Genomic DNA, 26916 nt, shown 5'->3' with positions numbered 1-26916 from the left:
TTGGGGGATCGCCGAATGACTGTTGAACAGATCGCCTCCAGAGTTGGCATTTCTGTGGGTTCTGTGCACACAATCCTGCATGACGACCTGAAAATGCGAAAAGTGTCATCCAGGTGGGTGCCACGAATGCTGACGGACGACCACATGGCTGCCCGTGTGGCATGTTGCCAAGCAATGTTGACGCGCAACGACAGCATGGAATCATGGCGTCAGCGTTGTGAAAAATGTGTACGTCTGCAGGGCGATTACATCGAGAAGTGACGCCAGTTTCATCGATTTCGGGTGAGTAGTTAATTAGAAAAAAAATAGGAGGCCTTAGAAGTTGAATGCACCTCGTATTATTCACATACTTCGACAGTGATTCCTAAAATATTCAAAGGATTTATAACTGAGTTAGGCTACATAGCCGATAACCTACTGTTAGCGACCTCGCATTCGGAGGATGCCGAGTCGAATGCCCGATCGGTCATCCTTATTAACCTTTTCTGCAGTTTCCATAAATCGTTTAAGACAAATAAGGAAATGGTTCTGTTGAAAAGAACACGGCCATTTCCTTCACCGTCGTTCCTGAAATCCGTAATTGTGTTCCGCCGCTAACGACGCTGTCGTTGACAGGTTGCAAGAACCTGATCCTCCTCCCATTATTCAAGGAACCTTATCTTTCAGCAACAAATTAAGTTTCAACACAACGCCTTTATAATAGTTTATTGCTTTCTGCGAAACGTGAAACTTAAAATATCAGTTCTTCATAAACGTATTTAGTTGTACCTGTACAAAACCGATAAGCAAAAATTCGATTGGCAAAAAGAATTAATAAATAAAAAGTAAAAGAGCATACCTCCGTGAAAGGGCAATCGGACTGTCTGGGTTAGTTCGACTTAAAACTAACTCTAATACCTGTATCGAGGTCAGGGGAGCAGTCAGTTTTCCGCTTCGTTTGATACATCATGATACCGCAGAGCGGTGTTTCTTATTCATACAGCAACGAATCATTAGAGTTTAGGTCCACAGGATACGAAATGTATTCGCTTAATAAAATAAAATAAAAGAGGTGTGTATGAAATGACATAAACTAGTTTTTTGCTTTTCTGTTGACATATAACTCACAGTCAATTGACAGATTACTGATGTCGAGCTAGGCGAACAAGTTAAAAAAAATGGTTCAAATGGCTCTGAGCACTATGGGACTTAACATCTATGGTCATCAGTCCCCTAGAACTTAGAACTACTTAAACCTAACTAACCTAAGGACATCACACAGCACCCAGCCGTCACGAGGCAGAGAAAATCCCTGATCCCGCCGGGAATCGAACCCGGGAACGCTACCGCACGACCACGAGATGCGGGCACGAACAATTTAACTTCTAGATTACACATACGGGATGTAGAAAAATTCATGCTCTCGAGCTTCGCTGTGCGATTCCGCACATACTAGCAATACAAAAATGTCTGTCACATAATTTCGTCCTGCTCATATTTCCGGCAATAAATGGACGTTAAAGATTGACAATCTGGCAACACTGTGATCACATGTACGGTGAATACCTCTGTCAGGACACGGGACTAGTCCTATGCAGGTGGGGTAGGAGGTATCGTATTGGGTTAACACGTGAGCGGTCGAGGATTTTGCTCTGGGTCGGGGCGCATTTATTTGTATTTTCCAATTTAATTCTGCCTTATAATATTGAAGTATACACTTTTTCTTAAGGCATACGTATCCAACATTTACATAGTGCTTTACTACCAACGAAATGTAATGGCCCCCAACATGGCAATAGTGGGTAGCAAGCTATAGGACAAGTGGGGGAGGGTACACAGAAAACAGATTTGGACCATAGTAGATGCAGTGTCGCGTCCACGACGTGCAAAACGCACCTTTAAAACTGACGAATAGAAACGATTGTATTTCCATTTCTGTGTTCATAGTACGTAAGTGCAAATGTTTTGTGGAAGACCCACTGTAATTGTTGTGTGACGATTAAGACGCCAGATACCCAACCATGCAGACTACATTTAGCAAATAAAAACAAATTCGCCTCAATTCAGGATCAAACCCTCGAATCCCCGCAAACTAATCAAAATAGTATCCACTGCAGCAACTGCACAACACTAGTGTTACATGCTGACGGAGGTAGTTAGCGTACAAGTGATTACAGTGTTACCAGATTGCCAATCTTTGACGTCCTTTTACTGCCGGAAATAAGCGCAGGACGAAATTTTGCGAAAGACATTTTTGTATTGTTAGTGCGTGAGGAATCACCTTCCGAAGTTCGAGTGTGCGTATTTTTCTTCCCCCAGTAGAAATGTTAGCAACAGTCAACTTTCCCAATATTTCTGTCGAAGTACTGGGAATGTTCGGCAGGGCAATTAAAAAAAGAAATGATTAATGACGGCACAAAAGCATTTCTATGAGTATACAGGCGAAAAGAAGACAGTAAGCTGTTGGAAGTCTTTCTACTGGACGCCACTTCGGAGATGTGAGTCTCCCTAGTCTACCCCACCTTCCCAATCGGGGAAAGCGGACCTGCAGTTTAATGTGGATTCCAAACAACGCGTCGTTTCCTGTGAATGATCAAATTACTGAAAGGTGAATGTTAGGTTAACAGTAAGACTGAATCATCCGTGATCCCAGCAAGGCAGAGCCTCATAAGAGAGAAGTTGGTTTACGAATCTCCCAGTGCTGGAGGCTACTATCACGTCTTCTTCTGTTTAATTTGATTAGTCCTTTGCGGTTCAGTTTCTTTCACGCTCGACAAAAGAAACAAGAAAAGCAACGTACTTCATTAGCAACGCAATGTATGTTAATCTACTCCTCTGAAATGGCATTTTCATCCGTATTACCACTTCTCGTTTCCATACAATCACGCTTGCTAAAATTCCCAGCTTGATTTGCAAACATTTCTTTTGACACATCACCGCTGGCATTTTTTTAGCATTATTAAATGCTTTAACGTTATAATTATTCAGTTTGCAATTACTTTTGTGTTCGCTGTGTACGTCTCGTAATTAAGGATCGCCCCTTACGGCAATAACGTTTGCTCCACTGGGCAAATTTTCTTTCATCCGTTTCTTCTGCTTGGAGTGAAAAGAAATTAATTAAACAGAATCTTCTGGAGTGCGAACTACTGAATATTTACCTTGGCTGTAGCTTGTACAGGTTGTAAATGGGCAAATAAAACTCCCCATCACAACGCCAGCTTATGGCGAATAGACTGGACATATAACGCTGCTGTGTGTTATAACTGTGCACTGGTTAGTCATCGTCAGTGTTACACGACACGAGATGTTTGTATATCCTGACAAATTCTCGCCATATTTTTAACACTTTCGGAACAGTCAGAAAGCTGTAAAATATGAACATTAATGCTATCTGGAATTCACGTTCAATTATTTTCATACTTCAAAGGACTAGCTAAGAAGTTACTCTTACGTTTTATTCATGAATACCTATCGATATCGTATTTATTAATTGGTGTCCGTTAGCAGCCTGTTTAAAATTTTAACTCCATAATACAAAATTGCATTCCGATTACTAGACAGAAACGAAGAGTTTATACGGGAAGTACTTTGCATTGTGGTTGTGAATTTCGAAGTTCATCCAAGTTTCTGTAACATAGTAACAGCATAAAGTAGTGAATTCCAGAATCCCTGAAGAGTCTTCAACAATACGTTCATAACTGAGTTTCCATGACATACTTAGTGCACGCTTCTGTGAAATAAATACCTTTACGATCATCCTGTAGGTGATGATACCACACGGCAATAGTATGCAGAAGTAAGCGAAGTGTTTTGGTAATGTGAATCGAGAAAGACCTGTAAGTACAGACCGAGCTGAGGATTTTCGTTAACTCATCTATTTGTTGGAGCCACTTAATTTTGTTTTCCACTTGGATGTCTAGGAATTACGCTCACGTGTTCTACTTTATTGTGTACCCTCTGGTCTGTTTTTCTGGTACATGCAAATAATTTGCAAAAATTTGGAGTGGAATAGTATGATTTCTGCAAGATTGAGAGATAAGTTCATACACGTGAACCAGATGCAATCTGGTTCCCCTATATTCAAACTATGTCAGTTCCGGCTGCGTTTAGACCCTTTATCAGAATACTTGTATCATCATCAAATTTCAAACTGTTTGAAGAGTCCTGCAGTTTTTATGTAAATTCATTCATATGGTTCAAGAACAGGAGTGGGCCAGGTATCTTCTTCTCTATCTGTGGAAATCGAATCCATATTACGTATCACACACGTCCGTATTTTGAACAGTCTTCACATATCATCTGTGACGTAAAAACTGGCGTTCTAAGGTGTGATTCGTGCGTAAATCCTCTGTACCAAACGCTGTCGGCACTTGTCGTTTTAAAGGAGTCCCGGAGTCATCACCTACTGTCATAAATCCTGCTTTTCATATGTAAATCATACCAGAGAAACGATACGCCTCGGCTTCATCGTAAAATTTACGGTGTCCCATTCTAAAAAGAAGAGATTCGGAAATAGGTTCATAAACACCTTCCATCAGATTTTAATAAGAAATACGTAGCAGGCTGCCGTCGGGATGACGGCAAGACATTACAGAGAAGAGGGAATGAAATTTTAAAGTGACGCCCGTCAAATAGCGTCCAACAGTTTTCAGAATTCGGTAGTAACCGTATGTTGTTGTTCTGTTGTGGTTATTGTCTTCGGTCCAGAGACTGGTTTGTTGCAACTCTCCGTGCTACTCTAACCTGTGCAACCTTCTTCAGCTCTAAGAATCTATTGCAACCTACATCCTTCTGGTTCTCCTTATTCATCGCTTGGTCTCCCTCCACGCTACCCTCCAATTCTAAATTCGTGATCCCTTGTGGCCTCAGAATACATCCTACCAACCGATCCCTTCTTCTAGTAAAGTTGTGTCACAAATTACTCTTCTCCCCGCTTCTATTCGATACCTCCTCATTAGTTACGCGATCTACCCATCTACTCTTCAGCATTCTTTTGTAGCGCCACATTTCGAAAGCTTCTGTTCTCTTCCTGTCTAAACTATTTATCGCCCATATTTCACATCCATACAAGGCCACACTCCATACAAATACTTTCAGAAAAGTCTTCCTGACACTTAAATCTATACTCGATGTTAACGAATTTCTCTTCTCCAGAAACGTTTTCCTTGCCGTTGCCAGTCTGCATTTGATATCCTCTCTATTTCGGCCATCATCAGTTATTTTGCTCCCAAAATAGCAAAACTCATCTACTACTTTAAGTGTCTCATTTCCTAATCTAATTCTCACAGCATCACCTGATTAAATTTTCGTCTCCCTGCACTATCTGAATATTTTTTTTTTTTTTATCTCACCATACATTCCTTCAGTCTCTTCGTCGTTTGCGGGGCTAGCTGGCATATAAACTTGTACTGTTGTAGTTGGCGTGGGCTTCGTGTCTATCTTGGCTACAATAAAGCGTTCCCTATGCCGTTTGCAGTAGCTTACCCGCATTTCTATTTTTTTATTCATTTCTAAACTTGCACCTGCATTACCCCCATTCAATTTTGTATTTATAACCCTGTATTCACATGACCAGAAGTCTTCTTCCTCTGGCCCCTGAAATTCACAAATTCCCGCTATACCCAACTTTAACCTATCCATTATCCTTTTTAAATCTTCTAACCTACCTGCCCGATTAAGGGATCTGACATTCCACGGTCCTATCCGTAGGGCGCCAATTTCTTTCTCCTCATAACGTATAGCTCAATAGAAACAAGAAAATGACAAACAGACCAATTCCTCTGACTAATGATCAGACAAAGATTTTACGGAAGACTATTGCGACATTTCGAGCTAGTCTACACTACTGGTCATTAAAATTTCGAAGCCTAAGAACGATAGTGCATAACGAAATTTTCCTCACTGTGCGTGTACAGCCGGCCGCGGTGGCCGTGCGGTTCTGGCGCTGCAGTCCGGAACCGCGGGACTGCTACGGTCGCAGGTTCGAATCCTGCCTCGGGCATGAATGTGTGTGATTTCCTTAGGTTAGTTAGGTTTAAGTAGTTCTAAGTTCTAGGGGACTTATGAGCTAAGATGTTGAGTCCCATAGTGCTCAGAGCCATTTTTTGTGCGTGTACAGAGTGGTACACGATTAACTTTGAAGGTGACTTCGGGTATACGAAGTTCATAGTACACTGAGCTAGCACTTCTACCATCAAGAAACTCTAAATCTACATGTACATTTCTCTGCAATTCACACATAAGCCTTTGGCATTCATCCAACCACATTCACACAGTTTATCCACCTTTCCCCCCTCCGAAAGCGCGCTGGGAAAACAAACACTTAAATTTTTCCGTGCGATCTCTGATTTCTCTTTCGCATTGAGTTGCGAACATTGGTGATAATTTCGTGGAAAGAACTCGCTGCAATCTTTGTTTCAAATCATTACCATACCAACTCGCATATCATATTCGTGACACTCTCTCCTCTTCTTCGTGACAACCGGCCGCGGTGGTCTAGCGGTTCTAGGCGTGCAGTCCGGAACCGCGCGGCTGCTACGGTCGCAGGTTCGAATCCTGCCTCGGGCATGGATGTGTGTGATGTCCTTAGGTTAGTTAGGTTTAAGTAGTTCTAAGTTCTAGGGGACTGATGACCATGGATGTTAAGTCCCATAGTGCTCAGAGCCATTTGAACCATTTTTTTCTTCGTGACAGTACAAAATGAGCTGTCCTTCCTTGCACTTTTTCAGTGTGGTAAGAATGACATACTGCACATTAGAGGACGGACAAGAGTACTGTAAGCATTCTGTACGGTAGAACTGTTGCATATTCTAAGTGTTCTGCCAATAAAACTCAGTCTTGGTTTTGCCTTCTCCACAACATAATCCGTGTGATCGTTCCAACTTAAGTGACTCGTAGTTGTAATTCCTACATATTTATCTGAATTACCAGCTTCTGTATTTGTGTGATTTGTTGTGTAACCGAAAATTAATGGATTCTTTTTAGTACTCATCTGGATGACCCTGCTCTTTTCATTATTTAGGATAAATTACCATTTTTCGCACTATATGAAAATTCAGTCTAAATCATTTTCCAATTGGATTTGATCTTCTGATGAGTTTACTACACGGTAAATGACAGCATCATCAGTAAACAGCATAAGAGGACAGTCAGACTGTTTCCTAAAGACGTAGATACTGTAGAGGGCCTATAACACCTCCTTAGGTAACACCGGATGTCACTTTTTTACTCGAAGACCATCCGTCAATTTCTGCGAACAGTGACAAATCAAGTCACACGACACTCCATCGACACGCAGTTTGATTAGAAGCCACTTGTGAGGAACGGTATCCAAAGCCTTTTCGAAATCTGGAAACAAGGAACCAGTTTGAGATCCCCTTCGTGAGAGTAAAGAGTTAATTGTGTTTTACATGAACGATATTTCTCAATATGTGCTGACTGTGTGTCAACCGATCGTCCTTTCTGAGTTTGTATATGTGCGTGTGGTGCCCGTTCTTTCGGACACACCATTCTGATCCTGCAGCCACTACGAATCAAAACACTAGGCAATTAAAGACACTGGCTACCAGTGGGCATTGATTTTTATCAATGGATCAAGTTGTAAATGTGTGTCAGACCGAGATTGGAACCCAGGTGTAGGTATATGCGCTGACCGCTACGCCAGCCGAACATGGTTCAAAATGTTCAAATGTGTGTGAAATCTTATGGGACTTAACTGCTAAGGTCATCAGTCCCTAAGCTTACACACTACTTAACCTAAATTATTTTAAGGACAAACACACACACACCCATGCCCGAGGGAGGACTCGAACCTCCGCCGGGACCAGCCGCACGAACATGGTGATAACAACTCCGCGGACTACTCTAGCAAGGCCCCCGTCCGACCCAAATCGTAACTTGTACCACACGCTACTGATGTAGATATGTAGTTTCCCCGCTCATTAGCCCCATAGCTCGCAGCATCTCACGGTTTCCCGTAATTGTTCTAGCTTGGTTTGCATCAGCACTGAAAGGATCATTGGTCGTCGCCCCCTTCATTATACCTGTGGTGTCTGTTCCTTCGGACACACGTTACTGTTACCTCTCCCCCGACCCCCAAATATAACTTGGGATCATGCTCCCTCTTAACATAAAACAGATGCCTACGATTTCAATACTAAAACAATAAAAGTCATCAAGGGTTTCAATACAATAACATACAGTAGATAAACAAAAATACTGAAAAACAACACATTAGCATGTCTAACGTGGTGTTGGCATTCAAAACAGATGCCATTCGTCTCAGAATGGATAAATACAGGTCCTGTGTGATTTTCAAGGGAATCTTATACCATTCTTCCTGCAAAATTGTGGCAAGTACAATCAGCGATGATGTGGATAGAGGTCACACATGTTTGTCTCCAAATTTGACTACAAAGTCTCAATAATATTGAGAAATAATGGCTGTGGGGACCAGGAAAGATGCGACAATTCATATTCTTGCTCACAAAACCAATTATGGATGATGGGACCTCTGTGAACTGGGGCCGTGTCTTCTTGGAACACAGCATGACCATTGGGGCACAAACATTATACCATGAGTTGGATCTGATCAGTCAGAACGGCCACATAATTGTTATCAGTAATGCGATCTTGCTTAGTAACCATGGGCCCATGGAATACTACGATATGGCTGCACAAATCACCCCGCAATGTTCCACTTTTGGGACATAAACTTGGCCAGAATTTCAAGCAGTGTAAAACAAGATTCATCCGACCAGATAGCTTTCTTCCATTACTCCATTTACCAGGTTCTGTAACTTCAGCACTGCGTTTTCCAGTTAGGGTAATTTGCATCACCGGTGAGTAGTTTTGGAATTCCAGACTGCCCTGCGATTCCCAGATTCTGGAAATGCGTTCGCGTTGTTTTGTTGCCGACAGGCGAGTGCGAGATTCAACTGCTGTCGTCTTCTAAATTTTCGCCAAAATCCTCTTCAATGACCGACCGGCACGATCACTCAACACATACTGCCGTCCACTTTGTGATTTGCCAGATGATGTGTTTCCACATTCCCTATATGCGGGATAAGCTTTCGATACTGTGCTTCTTGAAAACCCAAACGCTTCCGCTTCCTTGGTTACGGAATCATTCGCCATATAAGTACCAGCAATTCGTCTATGTTGGAATTCAGTTATTGTTATTCCTCGTCACCACTATAGAGGCTTGTATCATAGAAGTCAAGAGATAGGATGTTGTTTGGTGGCATATATCCTCTATCTACAACACAACTGCACACATCTATTAATGGGGTTCTTTACTTATTTAAACTGGTAGTGGCTACGTAACTTTAACTGCATCCATGTGTAGACTTACAAGCTCTTTAATATTAGCCCTCATTAGCGTCACTGCTGGTGAAGTACAAGTCCCGCTCTGTACACTAATCTGGTCGCAATGTATTGACAGAAGCCAACTTGGAGGCCGAGTTAGTGCGCCAGTGACTGGGCGGCTGAGCTAGTGACTGAGACACTGGACTGCTAAGACTGACGAGTGAGCCCTCCGGTCCACGGAGGCTATCTAAAAACTTGCAGTCGAGAATGCGTTGGAGGCGTATTGCTTACGATTCTGTCTTTGGCCTCTCTCCTGATAGTCGCACTTGATCCAGCACCCACTATCAATCTTCTTGCTGCATATTTGCCGAGTGGTATGCTGGCGACAGCCTACGCCAGCACACTTATCTCTGATACAGTGCAGTCACAACTACACAGAACACTGTTCGGACCACAGCTGACCCATACAACGTAATGAGGATACTGGGCAGGTTCGTTTCACATTCATATGCGACAACATAACTTGCAGGCATGGCTAGCATCTGCATTTACGACCAGGCATTCATTGCTGGCGGCGTTACCTTACTTTTTTCCAACCCCTGAAACATTAATAATGAAAATAATTATTTTTTAGAGTAGAGCATAATGTGTCACTTAAGCATAATATAAAAGAAATGGGAATTCCCAAAATGTAGTATTTGAAAGTCATTCTTCGGAAACTATGAGAAATTCATGTGCACTCGATGTTATCATCATTCCACTAAGCAATACGAATATGAATACACGTCTGCAGCCTATGGCTAAGCTGCTTTATTCTCCACTTCACTGTGAAATTTGGAAATTGATGTACATGAAAATATAGGACGCTTCCTATTTTCATACGTCCTACTAATTTCATTCTTTCCAATGGTGGAAGACACTTTGTAAAGCAGCGTTTCTGGACCACTTATGACAAATTAAATACTACAAGCTAAACAAGCTTACAGGGACGTCCAATCCCTGTATGACAACACTGATAATCACACAAAGATACATTGGAAACACTCGGATAACTATGGCAGAAGTAGAGTATATGTTGGTCCAAAAATACCCTGTAACACATGGTCAATCATCACTTGTATTTTTTACAGTATAATTCCGTTTGCTAACAGTCGCCCAAAGCTCTGAGAGGGAAGTTACATTGATTATGTGGTTGTCGCCTGTCTGTATACCGTTCCTGGTACAGATGTAGTGTGGGTTGCACCAAACGACATCGGTAGGGGCCGCTGACTCATCCTGTATATTAATCTTTTAACTTGATTATATACCAGAAAGGTGCTACTTCCATGTTTCCCATTTTCATGCCTATTGTTTATTTCGTTATTTCTGATGGTGAAACACGTTTTATTAGATAGCATTTCTGAAGTGTTTACGACGGTTTAAATACTGTAAACGGAATAACTTGCAGAAACATCCACAACCTGGACAGGTAGATAGCTAACTACACAAAGAGAGACTTGAAACATTTATGACAGAAGCAAGGCATATTTTGGTTCAGCACTGCCATGTAACGCATAGCCAATCCTCACTTGTATTTTTTTTTAGCATAATTCCGTTTGCTAACAGTCGGAAGAATCTTGGAGGCAATGTATGTCAATTATCGGACATATCCAAAGCAACAGATACCAAGCGGAATTGACAGCTATTATACAGACTATGTAATTGAAGGTGGGCGAAGGAAGCGACAGAAGAAGGGAAAGACAAGTGTTGATGTCAGCTGCATTGGGACTTTATGTGGAATCAGCGGCGACGAGTGAAAATGTGTACTGGACTGAGACTCGAACCCACGATATCCTGCCTACTAGGCCGTTGCGCCAACCACTGCACCACCCGGACACAGTGTTTATGGCAAATGCGTGGACTATATCGGCACGCCTCGAGGCCGGCCCACACTCCCACCGAATGGCACCTATCGGCATTCCCTGTCCATGTCTCCCACGCTCGCTAATTTGAGATTCCTGCAAAAAATGGTTCAAATGGCTCTGAGCACTATGGGACTTAACATCTATGGTCATCAGTCCCCTAGAACTTAGAACTACTTAAACCTAACTAACCTAAGGACATCACACAACACCCAGTCATCACGAGGCCGAGAAAATTCCTGACCTCGCCGGGAATCGAACCCGGGAACCCGGGCGCGGGAAGCGAGAACGCTACCGCACGACCACGAGCTGCGGACGGATTCCCGCAGGAGACGACCGTAATTGCGCACTGACACTGAAGGTGATGGATTCATGGCCATTTAGAGGCGAATCAATTACATGAATGTGTGGTGTCTATTCTTCTGGACATGCACATTTACATTTGACCTCCACTGGAAATCTAAAATTAGCAAGCATAGAGGACATGGACAGGCACTGGAGATATGTGGCGCTCGGTAGGCGTGTATGTTGGCCAATGTTAGGTCTGGCTTTTCATGGCGTGTGGTTCTTTAGTGGATACAGGGGCGATGCCGTTGAGGAACCGAGAATTGACATAAATGTATTCTATATTTAATGTCAAGTAGTAATAATATTACGTAACTTTGTTGCTATTGCCGGAGTGTTAGTTGCTGTCAGTAGCTTTGTATATAGAAATATATACAGATACATATCACATATAAATCTGTCACTCTTAAATACAATGTGCGTTCAGATGCCGAGCCCGCACCACTATGACAATCTGTGAATGTTATTTAACTGGAAAACACACAGAAAGGGCTCAGTCCATGAATGTTCGAACTTCGGTACCCCCGCCGCTGGCTCTCCAGAGACGGTATGCTTTTGGCAGCGGCGTAATTGTTCGTCGCAGCGCCCTTGTACCGCGGTGGTGGCCGTAGGAAAGGCGGCGGCGTAACTGGCGGCGTGCGTATTTAAATGCAGCCGACCAGATAGCGGCCGATACGTCAGCCAAGAGACGTGCCGAAGTAGTCCACGTAGTTGCGATAAACGCTGACAAGGGGAGGCCGCCAATTGTGAAATTCAGGTTCGATTCATACTGCGCATAATAAAAGCTCATGGCCAGAGGTGTAATGTGGCAAAGCACCAAGATGCACTTCTCAGCCGTTGTCGAGAAAATCGACAGTTAAAAGAAACCGTTGCGGTGAAATACTTTCTACGATTAATAATTTTCCACAGCGTCGTGGCGCAGCGGTAAGCGCTCGGGTTTGTAATCCGAAGGTCGCCGGATCGAATCTCGCACCATGCAATTACTTTTTTTTTAGTATTTGTTTTTTGTAATTCAAATGTATATATATATATATATATATATATATATATATATATATATATAATTCCCGGCAATCAGTTGCAACAATTATACATATATTAAGTTATTGAAAGTCGTTTGTCGTGGAAAAACTGGCGACTTCGAACATCATTATTTTTTCCGCAAACAAAGTTGTATTTCACAAATGTTATTAATTGTCTTCATAATGTTAACCACGTATAGTTAACGGAAGACGTAGAAACGATATTCCGAAACGAATACCTATAGCGTAAGTCAAACGTTCGAATTGGAATAGAGACCCCACGAACACAAATTCGCTGTGGCAGGTATGAAATATAAACTCCGTTACTCGCTCATTACACTTGAAGGACAGATGTTGAATGGGCCGAAACGAGCCGCCGCATAACAGCGAAGTTGCCTGCTAACTTCGAAAGAAGGTAGATGCGGTCCCTAGCGCAACTTATAACATCGTCGAAAATCAGTGGGGACGGGAGAGCTTTGGTACACCCTGTTAAAAAAACGGAAAAGTGGAGGCGGTACAATTGGAGAGCGATCCGCCTTCACCAGCATGCATAAGCAATTCATTAATAGTATATATATATATATATATATATATAATTTGAATTACAAAAAACTAATAATAAAAAAAAAGTTGCATGGCGCGAGGTTCGATCCGGCGACCTTCGGATTACGAACCCGAGCGCTTACCGCTGCGCCACGCCGCTGTAGAATATATTTAATCGTAGAGAGTATTTCGCCGCAACGGTTTCTTTTAACTGTCGATTTTCTCGACAACGGCTGAGAAGTGCATCTTGGTGCTTTGCCACATTACACCTCTGGCCATGAGCTTTTATTATGCGCAGTATGAATCCAATCTGAATTTCACAATTGGCGGCCTCCCCCTGTGAGCCTGGGTTGTGCAGTGGTTAACGCAACAGCCTCGTAAGCAGGAGATCCTGAGTTAGAGCCCCAGTCCGGCAAACATTTCCATACATCACCGCTGATTTTGCGTAAAATCTCGGTGTAGCTGATATCATGTGTTCCTTCCCTTTCCTATCGTTTCTGCCCCCTCCGCCTTCAATTTATGTCACTCCAAATAAAATGCACTCTATTTTTGTAAAAATACAGTTTTCATTCTGCATGCGTGAAAATTTCACAGTGAGGAGATACATCCTTCACGCTTGTTTTCAAACTTAGTTCAACCTGTTCCCGTGAGTGGCGCCGTCACAGCATGTCTTGAAGATAGCTGCTACACTTGACGTTCGTCAGAAGCAACGTGCTGTCACAGAATTCCTGTGCTGTGAAAACGAGACAGTGGGAAGCATCCACAAGAGATTGAAAAAGGTGAATGGAGATGCTGCTGTCGATCGCAGTACAGTTAGTCGGTGGACAAACAGGTTACGTGATAAAATCGGGCACGGCAATATTGAGGATTGTCCTCGCAGCGGCAGGCTTCGTACTGCACACACTCCAGACAATGTGTGGAGAGTTAAAGAATTGGTGACTGCTGACAGATGCATCTCAAAGAACAAATTGTCACGCTACGTTGGGACAGGGGAAGGAAGTGTTTGCAGAATACTGGAAGTGTTGGCATTAAAAAAGGTTTGTGCCAGGTGGGTTCCAAGAATGTTGACAGTGGCTCACAATGAAACAAGAAAAACAGTATGCAGCAAACTCTTGGAACAGTACGAGAATGGTGGAGATGAATTTCTTGGAAGAATTGTGACGGGTGATGAAACATGGCTCCATCATTTTTCACCAGAGACGAAGAGGCAATCAGTGGAGTGGCATCTTGCAAATTCACCTAAGGAAAAAAAAATCAAAACCACACCTTCTGCTGGAAAAGTTATGGCTACGGTGTTTTTCGATTCCGAAGGACTCTTGCTTGTGGACATCATGCCAAGTGGAACCATCATAAATTCTGATGCATATGTGACGCACTGAAGAAACTTCAAGCTCGACTGAGTCGTGTTCGACCACATCGGCAAAAGCAGGATGTTTTGCTGTTGCACGACTATGCACGGCCACATGTCAGTCAAAAAACCATGGAAGCGATCACAAAACTCGGATGGACAACACTGAAACACCCGCCTTACAGTCCTGACCTGGCTACATGTGACTATCATCTCTTTGGGGAACTGAAAGACTCTATTCGTGGAACAAGGTTTGAAGATGATGGCTCCCTTGTGCACGCTGCCAAGCAGTGGCTCCAACAGGTTGGTCCAGAATTTTACCGTGCGGGTATACAGGCGCTGGTTCCAAGATGGCGTAAGGTGGTTGAGAGGGATGGAAATTATGTGGAAAAATGAAAATATTGTTCCTAAAGGATGTATCTACACACTCTTAAACTTTAAAACGTGTAGAATAAAAGATGGATTTTTAAAAAAATAGAGTGCATTTCTTTTGGAGTGACCCTCGTATATAACGTTATACCGATTACGTTGCTGTAGCCTGTCTGGACACCGTTCCTGATACAGACGTCGAGCGGGTTGCACGTAATAATGTGATATCTCTTTATATTCGATGAATTATTCTGATACAATTCTACCCTTGAATGACGTTTACTAATTTTCTATCTTCATACTCGCAGAATCCATGCGCAAAGTAGTTTCATACAATAGCTATGCCATGAGCGCATAATTATTCTTTGTAGTACTCTCTCTGGTGGTTGTTAGAAAAATGCTTCCGAGATTGTCTTCGTGCCGATTAGCCTGAGCATTGTTTGAAGAATTGTAATCTGAATATTGAGATTTATGACAAAAGATAACTGATACGAAATTGTACGATTAATATATATATATTGCTCCTCCATACAAAAGGTGTGTAACAATTTACATTATTTGACATTTGAGAATTAATGATATTCATCGATATATTGCGTAGTTGTTAATCAGAAGGGAACTTCCGAAAGACTGCATACGAACCTGCATTTAATAATCCAAGAGCTCCATTACTTCTTCTGAAGGTTAAACTTCATCAAAACCAAATATCTGCTTGATCTGAGGTTTCCCGACTGATTATACAACGCTCCCAAAAATACGAGACATTTTATTTGTACAGATTAGCAGACTGCCGGAAAGCACGAGCCTGTAGAGAAGAAGAATCATCGCCTGATTTCATTCTAAGAAGTAAAATTTCTGAATCATTTTGAGTGACTGAGCTACGACTGTGTTTCCTATTATGAATGATTGATTGCTCGAACGAATTGAGAAGTACATAACTACATACTTATATAGATAGGAGAAAAATTACAATAACATCGGTAGGAGCAGCTGTATCGCCTTGTGTTCATTCATTCTGAATATACTTGTGGTAGCCAGTCTCAGCTGTCTCACCATGTAAAGACGATCCGTCAAAGAATGCACAACACCATCGCAGGGTTTTTCGCGAGCCTGTACGCGCAAAGCTGGCCCACACTTGTCTGGGGTGCAGCGCAGCTCCAACGTGGGCCCTCCCGCGCCTCGTCACGGTGGAGTTGGAGGAACTTGCAGGCACGGCGCGGCGGCGCGCGGCGCTCCGCTCGTCATTTGTCAAAGTCTGAGTCGCGGGGCGGCAGTAGTTTCCAGGCCGCCCGTGGCCCCTCGCCTGCCGCCTCCCTCGGCGCCGCTCAGTTCCGGCGAAAATAATACGGCCTGTCGTGCCGCGCCGCCGTCTCGCAGAAATGGATCCTTTCAGGCAGCCGCCGCGTCGAGGTGTCTGCGCATCAATCCCGGCATAGCGCGGCGCTGCCGCTGCCGCCGCCGCCGCCGCCCGTGGCGGTGCCTAACGATCGCCGCTGGCAGCTGATCTCTGAGTGCCCGCCCAACTATGTGCGCTCCAGTCACCAGCAGACTTCCCACTTCCACGCCCACAAGGCACTGCTGAGCAAAGCGACAACCGAATGCGGCGGTCCTCTCAGGGTCGCCACATACAAAGACTGTCTACGTCTGACAATGATGCAATCCTCCCATGCAGGTGAGTGTTTGATGTCCTGGAGGAGCACTTTGGGGACGGCGTTCTGGCTGTGAGGTGACGAGTGGCCATTGGTATGGGCCTCGATTGACCGCCATATTCTCCGGATATGAACACATGCGACTCCTTTTTGTGGGGTTATACACTCCTGGAAATTGAAATAAGAACACCGTGAATTCATTGTCCCAGGAAGGGGAAACTTTATTGACACATTCCTGGGGTCATATACATCACATGATCACACTGACAGAACCACAGGCACATAGACACAGGCAACAGAGCATGCATAATGTCGGCACTAGTACAGTGTATATCCACCTTTCGCAGCAATGCAGGCTGCTATTCTCCCATGGAGACGATCGTAGAGATACTGGATGTAGTCCTGTGGAACGGCTTGCCATGCCATTTCCACCTGGCGCCTCAGTTGGACCAGCGTTCGTGCTGGACGTGCAGACCGCGTGAGACGACGCTTCATCCAGTCCAAAACATGCTCAATGGGGGACAGATCCGGAGATCTTGCTGGCCAGGGTAGTTGACTTACACCTTCTAGAGCACGTTGGGTGGCACGGGATACCTGCGGACGTGCATTGTCCTGTCGGAACAGCAAGTTCCCTTGCCGGTCTAGGAATGGTAGAACGATGGGTTCGATGACGGTTTGGATGTACCGTGCACTATTCAGTGTCCCCTCGACGATCACCAGTGGTGTACGGCCAGTGTAGGAGATCGCTCCCCACACCATGATGCCGGGTGTTGGCCCTGTGTGCCTCGGTCGTATGCAGTCCTGATTGTGGCGCTCACCTGCACGGCGACCATCATTGGCACCAAGGCAGAAGCGACTCTCATCGCTGAAGACGACACGTCTCCATTCGTCCCTCCATTCACGCCTGTCGCGACACCACTGGAGGCGGGCTGCACGATGTTGGGGCGTGAGCGGAAGACGGCCTAACGGTGTGCGGGACCGTAGCCCAGCTTCATGGAGACGGTTGCGAATGGTCCTCGCCGATACCCCAGGAGCAACAGTGTCCCAAATTTGCTGGGAAGTGGCGGTGCTGTCCCCTACGGCATAGCGTAGGATCCTACGGTCTTGGCGTGCATCCGTGCGTCGCTGCGGTCCGGTCCCAGGTCGACGGGCACGTGCACCTTCCGCCGACCACTGGCGACAACATCGATGTACTGTGGAGACCTCCGTGTTGAGCAATTCGGCGGTACGTCCACCCGGCCTCCCGCATGCCCACTATACGCCCTCGCTCAAAGTCCGTCAACTGCACATACGGTTCACGTCCACGCTGTCGCGGCATGCTACCAGTGTTAAAGACTGCGATGGAGCTCCGTATGCCACGGCAAACTGGCTGACACTGACGGCGGCGGTGCACAAATGCTGCGCAGCTAGCGCCATTCGACGGCCAACACCGCGGTTCCTGGTGTGTCCGCTGTGCCGTGCGTGTGATCATTGCTTGTACAGCCCTCTCGCAGTGTCCGGAGCAAGTATGGTGGGTCTGACACACCGGTGTCAATGTGTTCTTTTTTCCATTTCCAGGAGTGTATTAAAGGCAAGGTGTACAGCAATAGCCCAAAACCCATTGCTGAGCTGAAAACAGCCATTCAGGAGGTCATCGACAGCATCGATGTTCCGACACTTCAGCGGGTCATAGAGTGACGTTTACATGTTACAAGTGTGTGCAAGTCGCAGTTTGTAACTGATTTCCGTTATCTTTCATATAGCTCAATAATTGTCACCCCGCAGGTGAGACAGCGAGGCCAATCAGCTGACGAATAGCAATTAATCGCCAATTGCAGAACACTGTGGTGGCTGCGGACAACCTATTGTGCTCCGAGAAGTCGATGTACTGGCGAAAGAGTCTTTGTCAAACCAACTCAAAATGCGAGAGGTGATTGATTAATTTAGCAGCCAGACAACGTTAATAGAGAAGATGGCTACAAATTTCCGGGTTCCTGGCTGTCGAATATCCCAATCCGACGGGCTGCGGGCAGTCGCGGGGCAGAAACTGTAATGTACCCCTTATTTGCAGATAGGAGCGCATTTACTTTTTTTCTAGTTTTGCTATTTCACATACGTTAAGTGAACGTATCAGCGCTGCAGTGCGTATGGAGTAAGGAGCGAGCGGTGGGCTCCGACGCTGAAGCGGTTGCCCATCTAGTTCTTCCAGAGATAGTACGATGATGTGCCGATACAGAAATCGCTCATGACTTCAGCAAGGAATTACGTAGTGTAAATACATTTAATCTGAAGCGAATCAAGTAATTATCATTAATAAATATTTGCTAACAAAACATGCCTTTCTCTACTCAGACATCAGGAAGAGTCTACGGGTCATAAATACTATCTTTCAGTAATTTTACAGTGTCGCAAATGTATATATTAATAAATAAATGAATAACTTTCTCAAAACGGAAGACGTACGATCTCATACGAACTATGTCGAATGTACGTTGAAGTGACAAACTATGTGGCATGGACGGCAGTCGTCGACAGGATCCCTTTCGATCTAGTCATGCAGTATACCATGTTTTTGTACCGTTAATACTTTGTTTGTAATATGTATGAAGAATTAAACGCACCATAATGGCATCCCGTGTAAAAATTATCCGCACAGAAAACTTCTTCCCGGTTCATTACGTAAAACATACACAGTAATACTGCACTTTCACACTCCGACGGCGCTGCTACGGCTTTGCATGGGGACATAAATCTACGAGAGCATCTCCATATAACAGGCAGGAAGTATTCACGCGCGGCAACTCACTAAGTCAGTTCAAGGACAGATTGGTTTCATTATCGCAAAACTCGGGTGGGAAAGAGAGGCCAGATATATTTTAAGATCCTCGTACCACCATCTATGGATTCACCAGCTAACCTGACACAAAAAATGGTTCAAGTGGCTCTGAGCACTATGCGACTTAACTTCTGAGGTCATCAGTCTCCAATAACTTAGAACTACTTAAACCTAACCAACCTAAGGACGTCACACACATCCATGCCCGAGGCAGGATTCGAACCTGCGACCGGAGCGGTCGTGCGGCTCCAGACTGAAGCGCCTAGAATCGCTCGCCCACATCGGCCGGAAAAATATGATCCTAGTAGCCTGTATTCATTTTTATCATCTGTGAGATCGACCAGTCATTTTCAAGTACATCTCATAAGCTTCCAGCTTCATTTTACATTGTGTTAAGTAGCTAGTACATGTGGACAGGAGTATCTCTCTCTCCTGCATGTATGTGACACAAAAACAATACGATATTGAACGAGGGTTGTCCAGAAAGTAATGCACTGTTTTTTTTTTCTCCTCTGAGAACAATGCTACGAATGCGAAACTTTACGTATTATTTTTTTGAAGTCTCCTAAGTGAGCGCGCCAAGTTTTCGTCACTTCCGACAGACAGCGTACCTGCAGAACAGTTTCAAAATTGCGTCTGTAGGTGATGTACGTTGCAAGCAACGTGCCGTTACTGGATTTCTCACTGTAGAGAAAGATACTATGGGTAATACTTACAAACGCTTGTGCAGAGTCTACGGAGCATCTCTAGTCGACAGAAATACAGTTAGTCGCTGGGCACGGAGTGTGAAGTCATCAGAAGCTGGTTCGGTGGTTGGGGATACGATCCATGGCTGTCACACGTGACATGTTGCAGCGAGCTGATGTTGTCATTCGCGAGGGCAGACGCATTACGACTCAGCAGTTGGCGCTGCATCTGTCAGTCAGAAAAAGATGTGTGGATACAGTTATTGGATATTCAGAAGTGTGCGCATTATGGGTTCCGTGGTATGTGTCGGTGGATCACAAATCGCACAGAAATAACATTTGTCTTTATTTGTTGCAACGTTTTGAAGCTGAGAGGGAGGCATTCTGGTCCCGGATTCTGACAGGTTATCAAACCTGGGTTCACCATTTTGAGCACAGTCAAGCACCGGCTCCACCATCAGGCAAGGATAGGTACCGACAGGGCATATATGCCCTTGTTTCACACTGGAGGAAGGCCATAGAGCGGGATGAAGATTACGTGCAAAAACAGTGAGTGTAGATGAAACACCATTCTTTCTCATTATGTTCATTAAATAAATGTTGAAGAAAAAATGCGGCGCATTACCTTCTGGGCAACCCTCGTACATGGTTACGGCTATTAGCCGATAAACAAATACCATGTTCAATGTTGTATGACTTTTGTGCCACACACGAAGAGAGCTGAGACGTATTGCTGTCGTAAAATGAAGCTCAATGCATAAGATACGTGTTTGAAAATAAGCCAAGGTTGAAATCGGCCGATCGCACAGATAATAAAAGGAATACAGCCTACTTGGACCATGTTTTCATTCTCAAAACATATTGAGGCTGTGGACCCCCTTAAAATATTTTAATTTTTTTTTTTTTGCCACTTACCTTCCAAAGCATAGTGAACAGCGATTGCATCTCATCTTAATCTACTGGGGTCAATATGTTTTAGTCCATTCACGATGCGGCTCAGGTGTTCGGAATTTGCAGTTTGCTATCAGTCTGGTATTTATTCAAATTGTTCGGCACATAGCTGCCTTACGTACGCTAGTACCACTTTTCCTGTCGGCTATGGCAGTTATGTTTGAAGTAGCTCTCTCAAAATGAAAACGAATATGGAGGGTGTTCCAGGAGAATTGCTCAGTATACAGGGATGTGACAGGAACTATTATTCGAAGCAAAATATTTTAGTAAACATGGGCTCCAAAATGCATATCTTAAGAGCTACGAGTACGTCTTCGTCTTCCTACTGTGAAACAAAGCTGTTCTGCTAAAAGCTCTTTGCTTTCCGCATTTTGAGAGGTGCCCGTATGGAGCAAAACAAGGAACAAGTATTCAGTAAACAGGGCTGTAAAGTGCATCGCTTAACAGCTGTGAACACTTCTCAGTATTCGCTACTGTGAAACACAGCACTTCTACTCAACAATTGGTCATAGCTCTTAAGGTAATTTTAGACCCCATGTTTACTTGACCTTCTTTTTTTGTTTTCGTCCGTAAGATCTCCTCCAAAAATATGGAAAGCAAAGAGCTACCAGTAGAAGAGATTTGTTTCACAGTATCGAAGACGAAGAAGTGCTCATAGATCTGAAGGTAGGTGTTTTAGAGCTTAGCCGGCCGTTGTGGCGGTGCGGTTCTAGGAGCTTCAGTCTGGTTGGAACCGCGCGACCGCTACGATCGCAGGTCCGAATCCTGCCTTGGGCATGAATGTGTGTGATATCCTTAGGTTAGTTATGTTTAAGTAGTTCTAATTTCTAGGGGACTGATGACCTCAGAAGTTAAGTCCCATAGTGCTCAGAACCATGTGAACCATTTTTTTAGAGCCTGTGTTTACTAAAGTAAATAAAATCGCCGTCTGATTAGTGAAAATACAACCGACACTTCTTAGTCAGGAAAAACCTTAATTTATTGTATTAGCAGAACTATATTCTGCTGAAAATTTCATCCAAATACATCCATGTTTTTAAGAGAAGAAAGTACGGAAGGACAGATACTGCACTCTGTTCATGATGTAACAAACCGATGACAACAGATACAGAGACGATGGAGTGGTTGCCTTCTGGAGCAAATTGAAGAGCGTGCCATTAGGCCAGCGCTTTGACAGTAGATCTGAGTTCAAACCTTAACAGAATGAAAGCGGATGGCCTCTCAATATGCCTGACAGTATTCAGGATATAAAAATACGTGCACTGCTGTCACAACGGCCCTGATTTCAGTCCATCCGGTAAAAAATAGTTCGTCTGGGATACTTTGGTATACCCTGCATATTGTCCGGTAAAGAGAACTTAAGACATGTCCATGGTGGTAGCAAAGGCGTGCTAACGTACGAAGGAAGGTAGTGGAGGCATGGCATCGTACCCTCCAGTATTATTACGAGTGTTGTGCCTAACATACACAGTCGTGAAACTCATTGCTGTGGAATTATTACCATCTGAAAGATGGAGCGTTACTAGCACCCAGCGTAAGATTAATGTTTGTTTTTAATTACTTTTCTAGTTAACTGGTTGAATAGTTTTTACAATTTTTGCGATTCAAAATTTAGTAATTGATCAAGGGACATGAATTGTCGTGTATCAATGTAAAACAGCCGAGGTTCACTGATTCAGTGGCATAACTTACAAAATATCTATAAGAAATACTTTTGAATACGCACGTAATTGAAGCCTAGTCTGCTGAAACCAAGAGAATATTAACAGGAATTTCATGCATAAGAAAAATTTCTCTTCCTGTCTGCCCTTATTGTGATAGGCATTTTCCTAGCCACGTAATAGTTCCGTATGGAGCGTAATAATTCGCACATTCTTACACTTGAGTCGTCTTTCTAATTCGCAAATGCTTTTGTAAATGTAACTTTGCTTCAAAAGTGAATGTCTTGAAGGTTCTTGCCGGTTGTGACTCAGAGGTAGCGGCAATTCGGGAATTGACATCTCCTATACTGGGCAACGGTTTTACTACTTTTGACGTTTCGTTATTAAGTTGTGTGGTTTGTACATCGGCTACAGTTGTGGTGGCTTATTTGGTTCGTTGAATAATGGCGGTACTGTATTCCACACAAATTTAATATGTTCCACATTTACTGATTTGAATGGAAGTGTGGAAAATTTAACATTGTTACGTAGAATTACTGTACGACGTCTTTAAGCCAAAGTTCAGATCTTCTCCTGTTTACTAGTCTTTTTTTTTTCTTAAAATAAAACGACATTCTTCAGTAAATATCTGCAGTTTACAAGAGAATAGTACATAAAATGTCGCGTAATGTACAGGGTTATTACAAATGATTGAAGCGATTTCACAGCTCTAAAATAACTTTATTATTTGAGATATTTTCACAATGCTTTGCACACACATACAAAAAATCAAAAAGTTTTTTTTTAGGCATTCACAAATGTTCGATATGTGCCCCTTTAGTGATTCGGCAGACATCAAGCCGACAATCAAGTTCCTCCCACACTCGGCGCAGCATGTCCCCATCAATGAGTTCGAAAGCATCGTTGATGCGAGGTCGCAGTTCTGGCACGTTTCTTGGTAGAGGAGGTTTAAACACTTCACCATTAAGAAAAAATGTTGCTTCATCACTGAAAACAAGTTTCGCACTGAACGCATCCTCTTCCATGAGCTGTTGGAACCGCGCCGAAAATTCAAAGCGTTTGACTTTGTCATCGGGTGTCAGGGCTTGTAGCAATTGTAAACGGTAAGGCTTCTGCTTTAGCCTTTTCCGTATGATTTTCCAAACCGTCGGCTGTGGTACGTTTAGCTCCCTGCTTGCTTTATTCGTCGACTTCCGCGGGCTACGCGTGAAACTTGCCCGCACGCGTTCAACCGTTTCTTCGCTCACCGCAGGCCGACCCGTTGATTTCCCCTTACAGAGGCATCCAGAAGCTTTAAACTGCGCATACCATCGCCGAATGGAGTTAGCAGTTGGTGGATCTTTGTTGAACTTCGTCCTGAAGTGTCGTTGCACTGTTATGACTGACTGATGTGAGTGCATTTCAAGCACGACATACGCTTTCTCGGCTCCTGTCGCCAATTTGTCTCACTGCACTCTCGAGCGCTCTGGCAGCAGAAACCTGAAGTGCGGCTTCAGCCGAACAAAACTTTATGAGTTTTTCTATGTATCTGTAGTGTGTCGTGACCATATGTCAATGAATGGAGCTACAGTGAATTTAAGAAATCGCTTCAATCATTTGTAATAGCCCTGTACTGTTTCATATCTCAGAGGGTCCTAAGAAAACTAAACAAAGACGAATGTAGTGTTATTATTTGGTTATTAGCGATTTTTCGGTAGACTCCCAATTGTAAAGCCATGTTGCAGATCAATGTAAACGATACTATTGGCACTCGTCCGATGTCTTATTCAGAATTGCAGCTTGCTGTACGTTTTCAGCGCTACTGCGACAGTGTATGACAAAAAACGTGTAGCGATATCACGACTGCATTTGTTAGACCGTGGTGAAACACTACACCAATATAAGGCAACGCCATGTACAGCGCGATAACCGAACATCAAGCGCCACTCTTGTTTGACGATTTTTCTCTGCGACTATCACTGTATAACATTTATTCAGAGTGTGAAATCTATGAAATTGTGTTTCGCCTTAATAAACCAACGGACGCTTTAGTTGTGAATATTTATTTTTCCGCAAAAATCTAACGCAATATCCCTTTGCTCAAACTACTTGGTCTCTTTCGCACATGATGACCCGTTTAGTCTGACACCTTTTAAAAACGAACTCCTACAGACAGAAAAATTTCTCTAGGAGAAGTCCGTTTCTGACCGATAAAACTGTGGTGTTTCCGGAAAACTGGTAATTATTTGTGTCGTTCATAATATCGCACGTGCGCTTCTAGGCGCGTCAGTCTGGAACCGCAAGACCGCTACGGTCGCAGGTTCGAATCCTGCCTCGGGCACGCATGTGTGTTGTGTCCATAGGTTAGTTAGGCTTAAGTAGTTCTAAGTTCTAGGGGACTGATGACCTCAGCTGTTACGTCCCATAGTGCTCAGAGCCATTTGAACCATAATATCGCAGACATTGCTATCTACGATTTCGTTAATCCATTCCACTCATGAGGTATTTATTTTGTGAACACTGCTGCTCTGATCGGCATCGTGTATCTCCCGCCGAAGTTTTGCCACCATTGACTTGTTAAACTTTTAACATTTCGCTTGCCTATTCAAACATTGAAAAGCTGTACTTAATGCTCGTAACACTGCTATTGTTGACAAGGCTCCCATAGTGGCAAAGCGAAAAGAGGATCTTATTGACTGGCGTCGGCCACCCAATGTCTCATGTAAAATGCATGGCGACGACTTTGAATGTCGTGTACAGTTCTGCCACTGGGCACAAGAGAAATTAAGGGACGATGACAGATTTTTTGCAGGCGTTCTATTTAGCGACGAAGCTTCATTCACCAACAGCGGTAACGTAAACCGGCATAATATGCACTACTGGGCAACGGAAAATCCAAGATGGCTGCGACAAGTGGAATATCAGCGACCTTGGTGGTTTAATGTATGGTGCGGCATTATAGGAGGAAGTATAATTGACCCCCATTTTATCGATGGCAATCTAAATGGTGCAATGTATGCTGATTTCCTACGTAATGTTGTACCAATGTTACTACAAGATGTTTCACTGCATGACAGAATGGCGATGTACTTCCAATATGATGGATGTCCGCCTGCAGTTGAAGCAGCATTGAATAGCATATTTCATGACAGATGGATTGGTCGTCGAAGCACCATACCATGGCCTGCACGTTCACCGGCTCTGACGTCCACGAATTTCTTTCTGTGGGGAAAGGCGAAGGATATTTGCTATCGTGATCCACCGACAACGCCTGACAACATGCGTCAACGCATTGTCAATGCATGTGCTAACATTACGGAAAGCGAACTACTCGCTGTTGAGAGGAATGTCGTTACACGTATTGCCAAATGCATTGAGATTGACGGACATAATTTTGAGAATTTATTGCATTAATATGGTATTTACAGGTAATCATACTGTAAAGGCATGTGTTGTCAGAAATGATAAGTTCACAAGGGTACCTATGTTCTGTATTTTAATTTAAAAAAAACCTACCTGTTACCAACTGTTCGTCTAAAATTGTGGGCAATATATTTGTGACTATTACAGCGCCATCTATCACAAAGCGAAAAAAGTGGTCCAAATAACACATTCATGTTTCTTAACGTACTATACGAATATGTAATAAAAAATGGGGGTTCCTATTTTTAAAAAACGCAGTTGATGTCCGTTTTATCTATGCCAGCGCCACCTAGCGGGCCAACCTTATCGCCATCTTGTTCACTCCTTCATGCTAGACAAGTTACGTTCTTTGTAGTTTTTTCGTTTGACGCTTATTTCGTGAGATATTTGGCCCGGTCACGATCAATGGACCGTATATATATATAACGCTCACCGGCCATTTGACCATCTTCTTCTGTGCGGATGAACAAACAGTGCCCGAACTCTTACGGGAATCGGCAAAAAGCCGAGTAATGAGAGGGGCACTATGAATATAGTGCTGGACAAGAAGTTGAAAATGTGGGACTCACGGGAGGCGTGCCAGAGATAAGTCCCTGCAGTCGTGCTATGCTCTGTGCCCTCGGTGGCTCAGATGGATGCCGGCACGGTAGCTCAACGTGTTAAAAATCTGAGTAAGGAAATCAACGATCAACTTGAACGGATATTTTGTGACTTCCGCCCAGACCAAACACAACGAACAATATCGAAGAAAATGAAAGAAAAGATAAAGGTGGATAGAGCGTCTGTTATATAAGTAGGAGATCCCGGGTTCGAGTCCCGGTCGGGGCACACATTTTCACCTGTCCCCGTTGACGTATATCAACGCCTGTATGCAGCTAAGCGTAGTGATTTAATTGTAATTTCACACAAAGTTTCTGTCATACTTTGTTTTCATTTTAA

At 43.7% G+C, this 26916-nt stretch overlaps 1 protein-coding gene across 1 annotated transcript in view; it reads left to right on the top strand.

Annotated features, from left to right (window-relative positions):
- LOC124621781 (SKI family transcriptional corepressor 1-like) overlaps positions 1–16317 on the top strand; it is a 112104-nt gene extending 95787 nt beyond the window's left edge. Inside the window, exon 3 of the mRNA XM_047147253.1 lies at positions 15964–16317. Coding sequence (XP_047003209.1) covers positions 15964–16317 — 354 coding nt within the window. The remainder of the gene's footprint in view (positions 1–15963) is intronic.
- Positions 16318–26916: the final 10599 nt, after the last annotated feature.

This window comes from Schistocerca americana, chromosome 1 (genome assembly GCF_021461395.2).
Source record: "Schistocerca americana isolate TAMUIC-IGC-003095 chromosome 1, iqSchAmer2.1, whole genome shotgun sequence".
In the NCBI taxonomy this organism is placed as follows: domain Eukaryota; kingdom Metazoa; phylum Arthropoda; class Insecta; order Orthoptera; family Acrididae; genus Schistocerca; species Schistocerca americana.
Note: the sequence above shows the minus strand (reverse complement) of the source record. Positions and strands in the feature narration are given on the sequence as shown.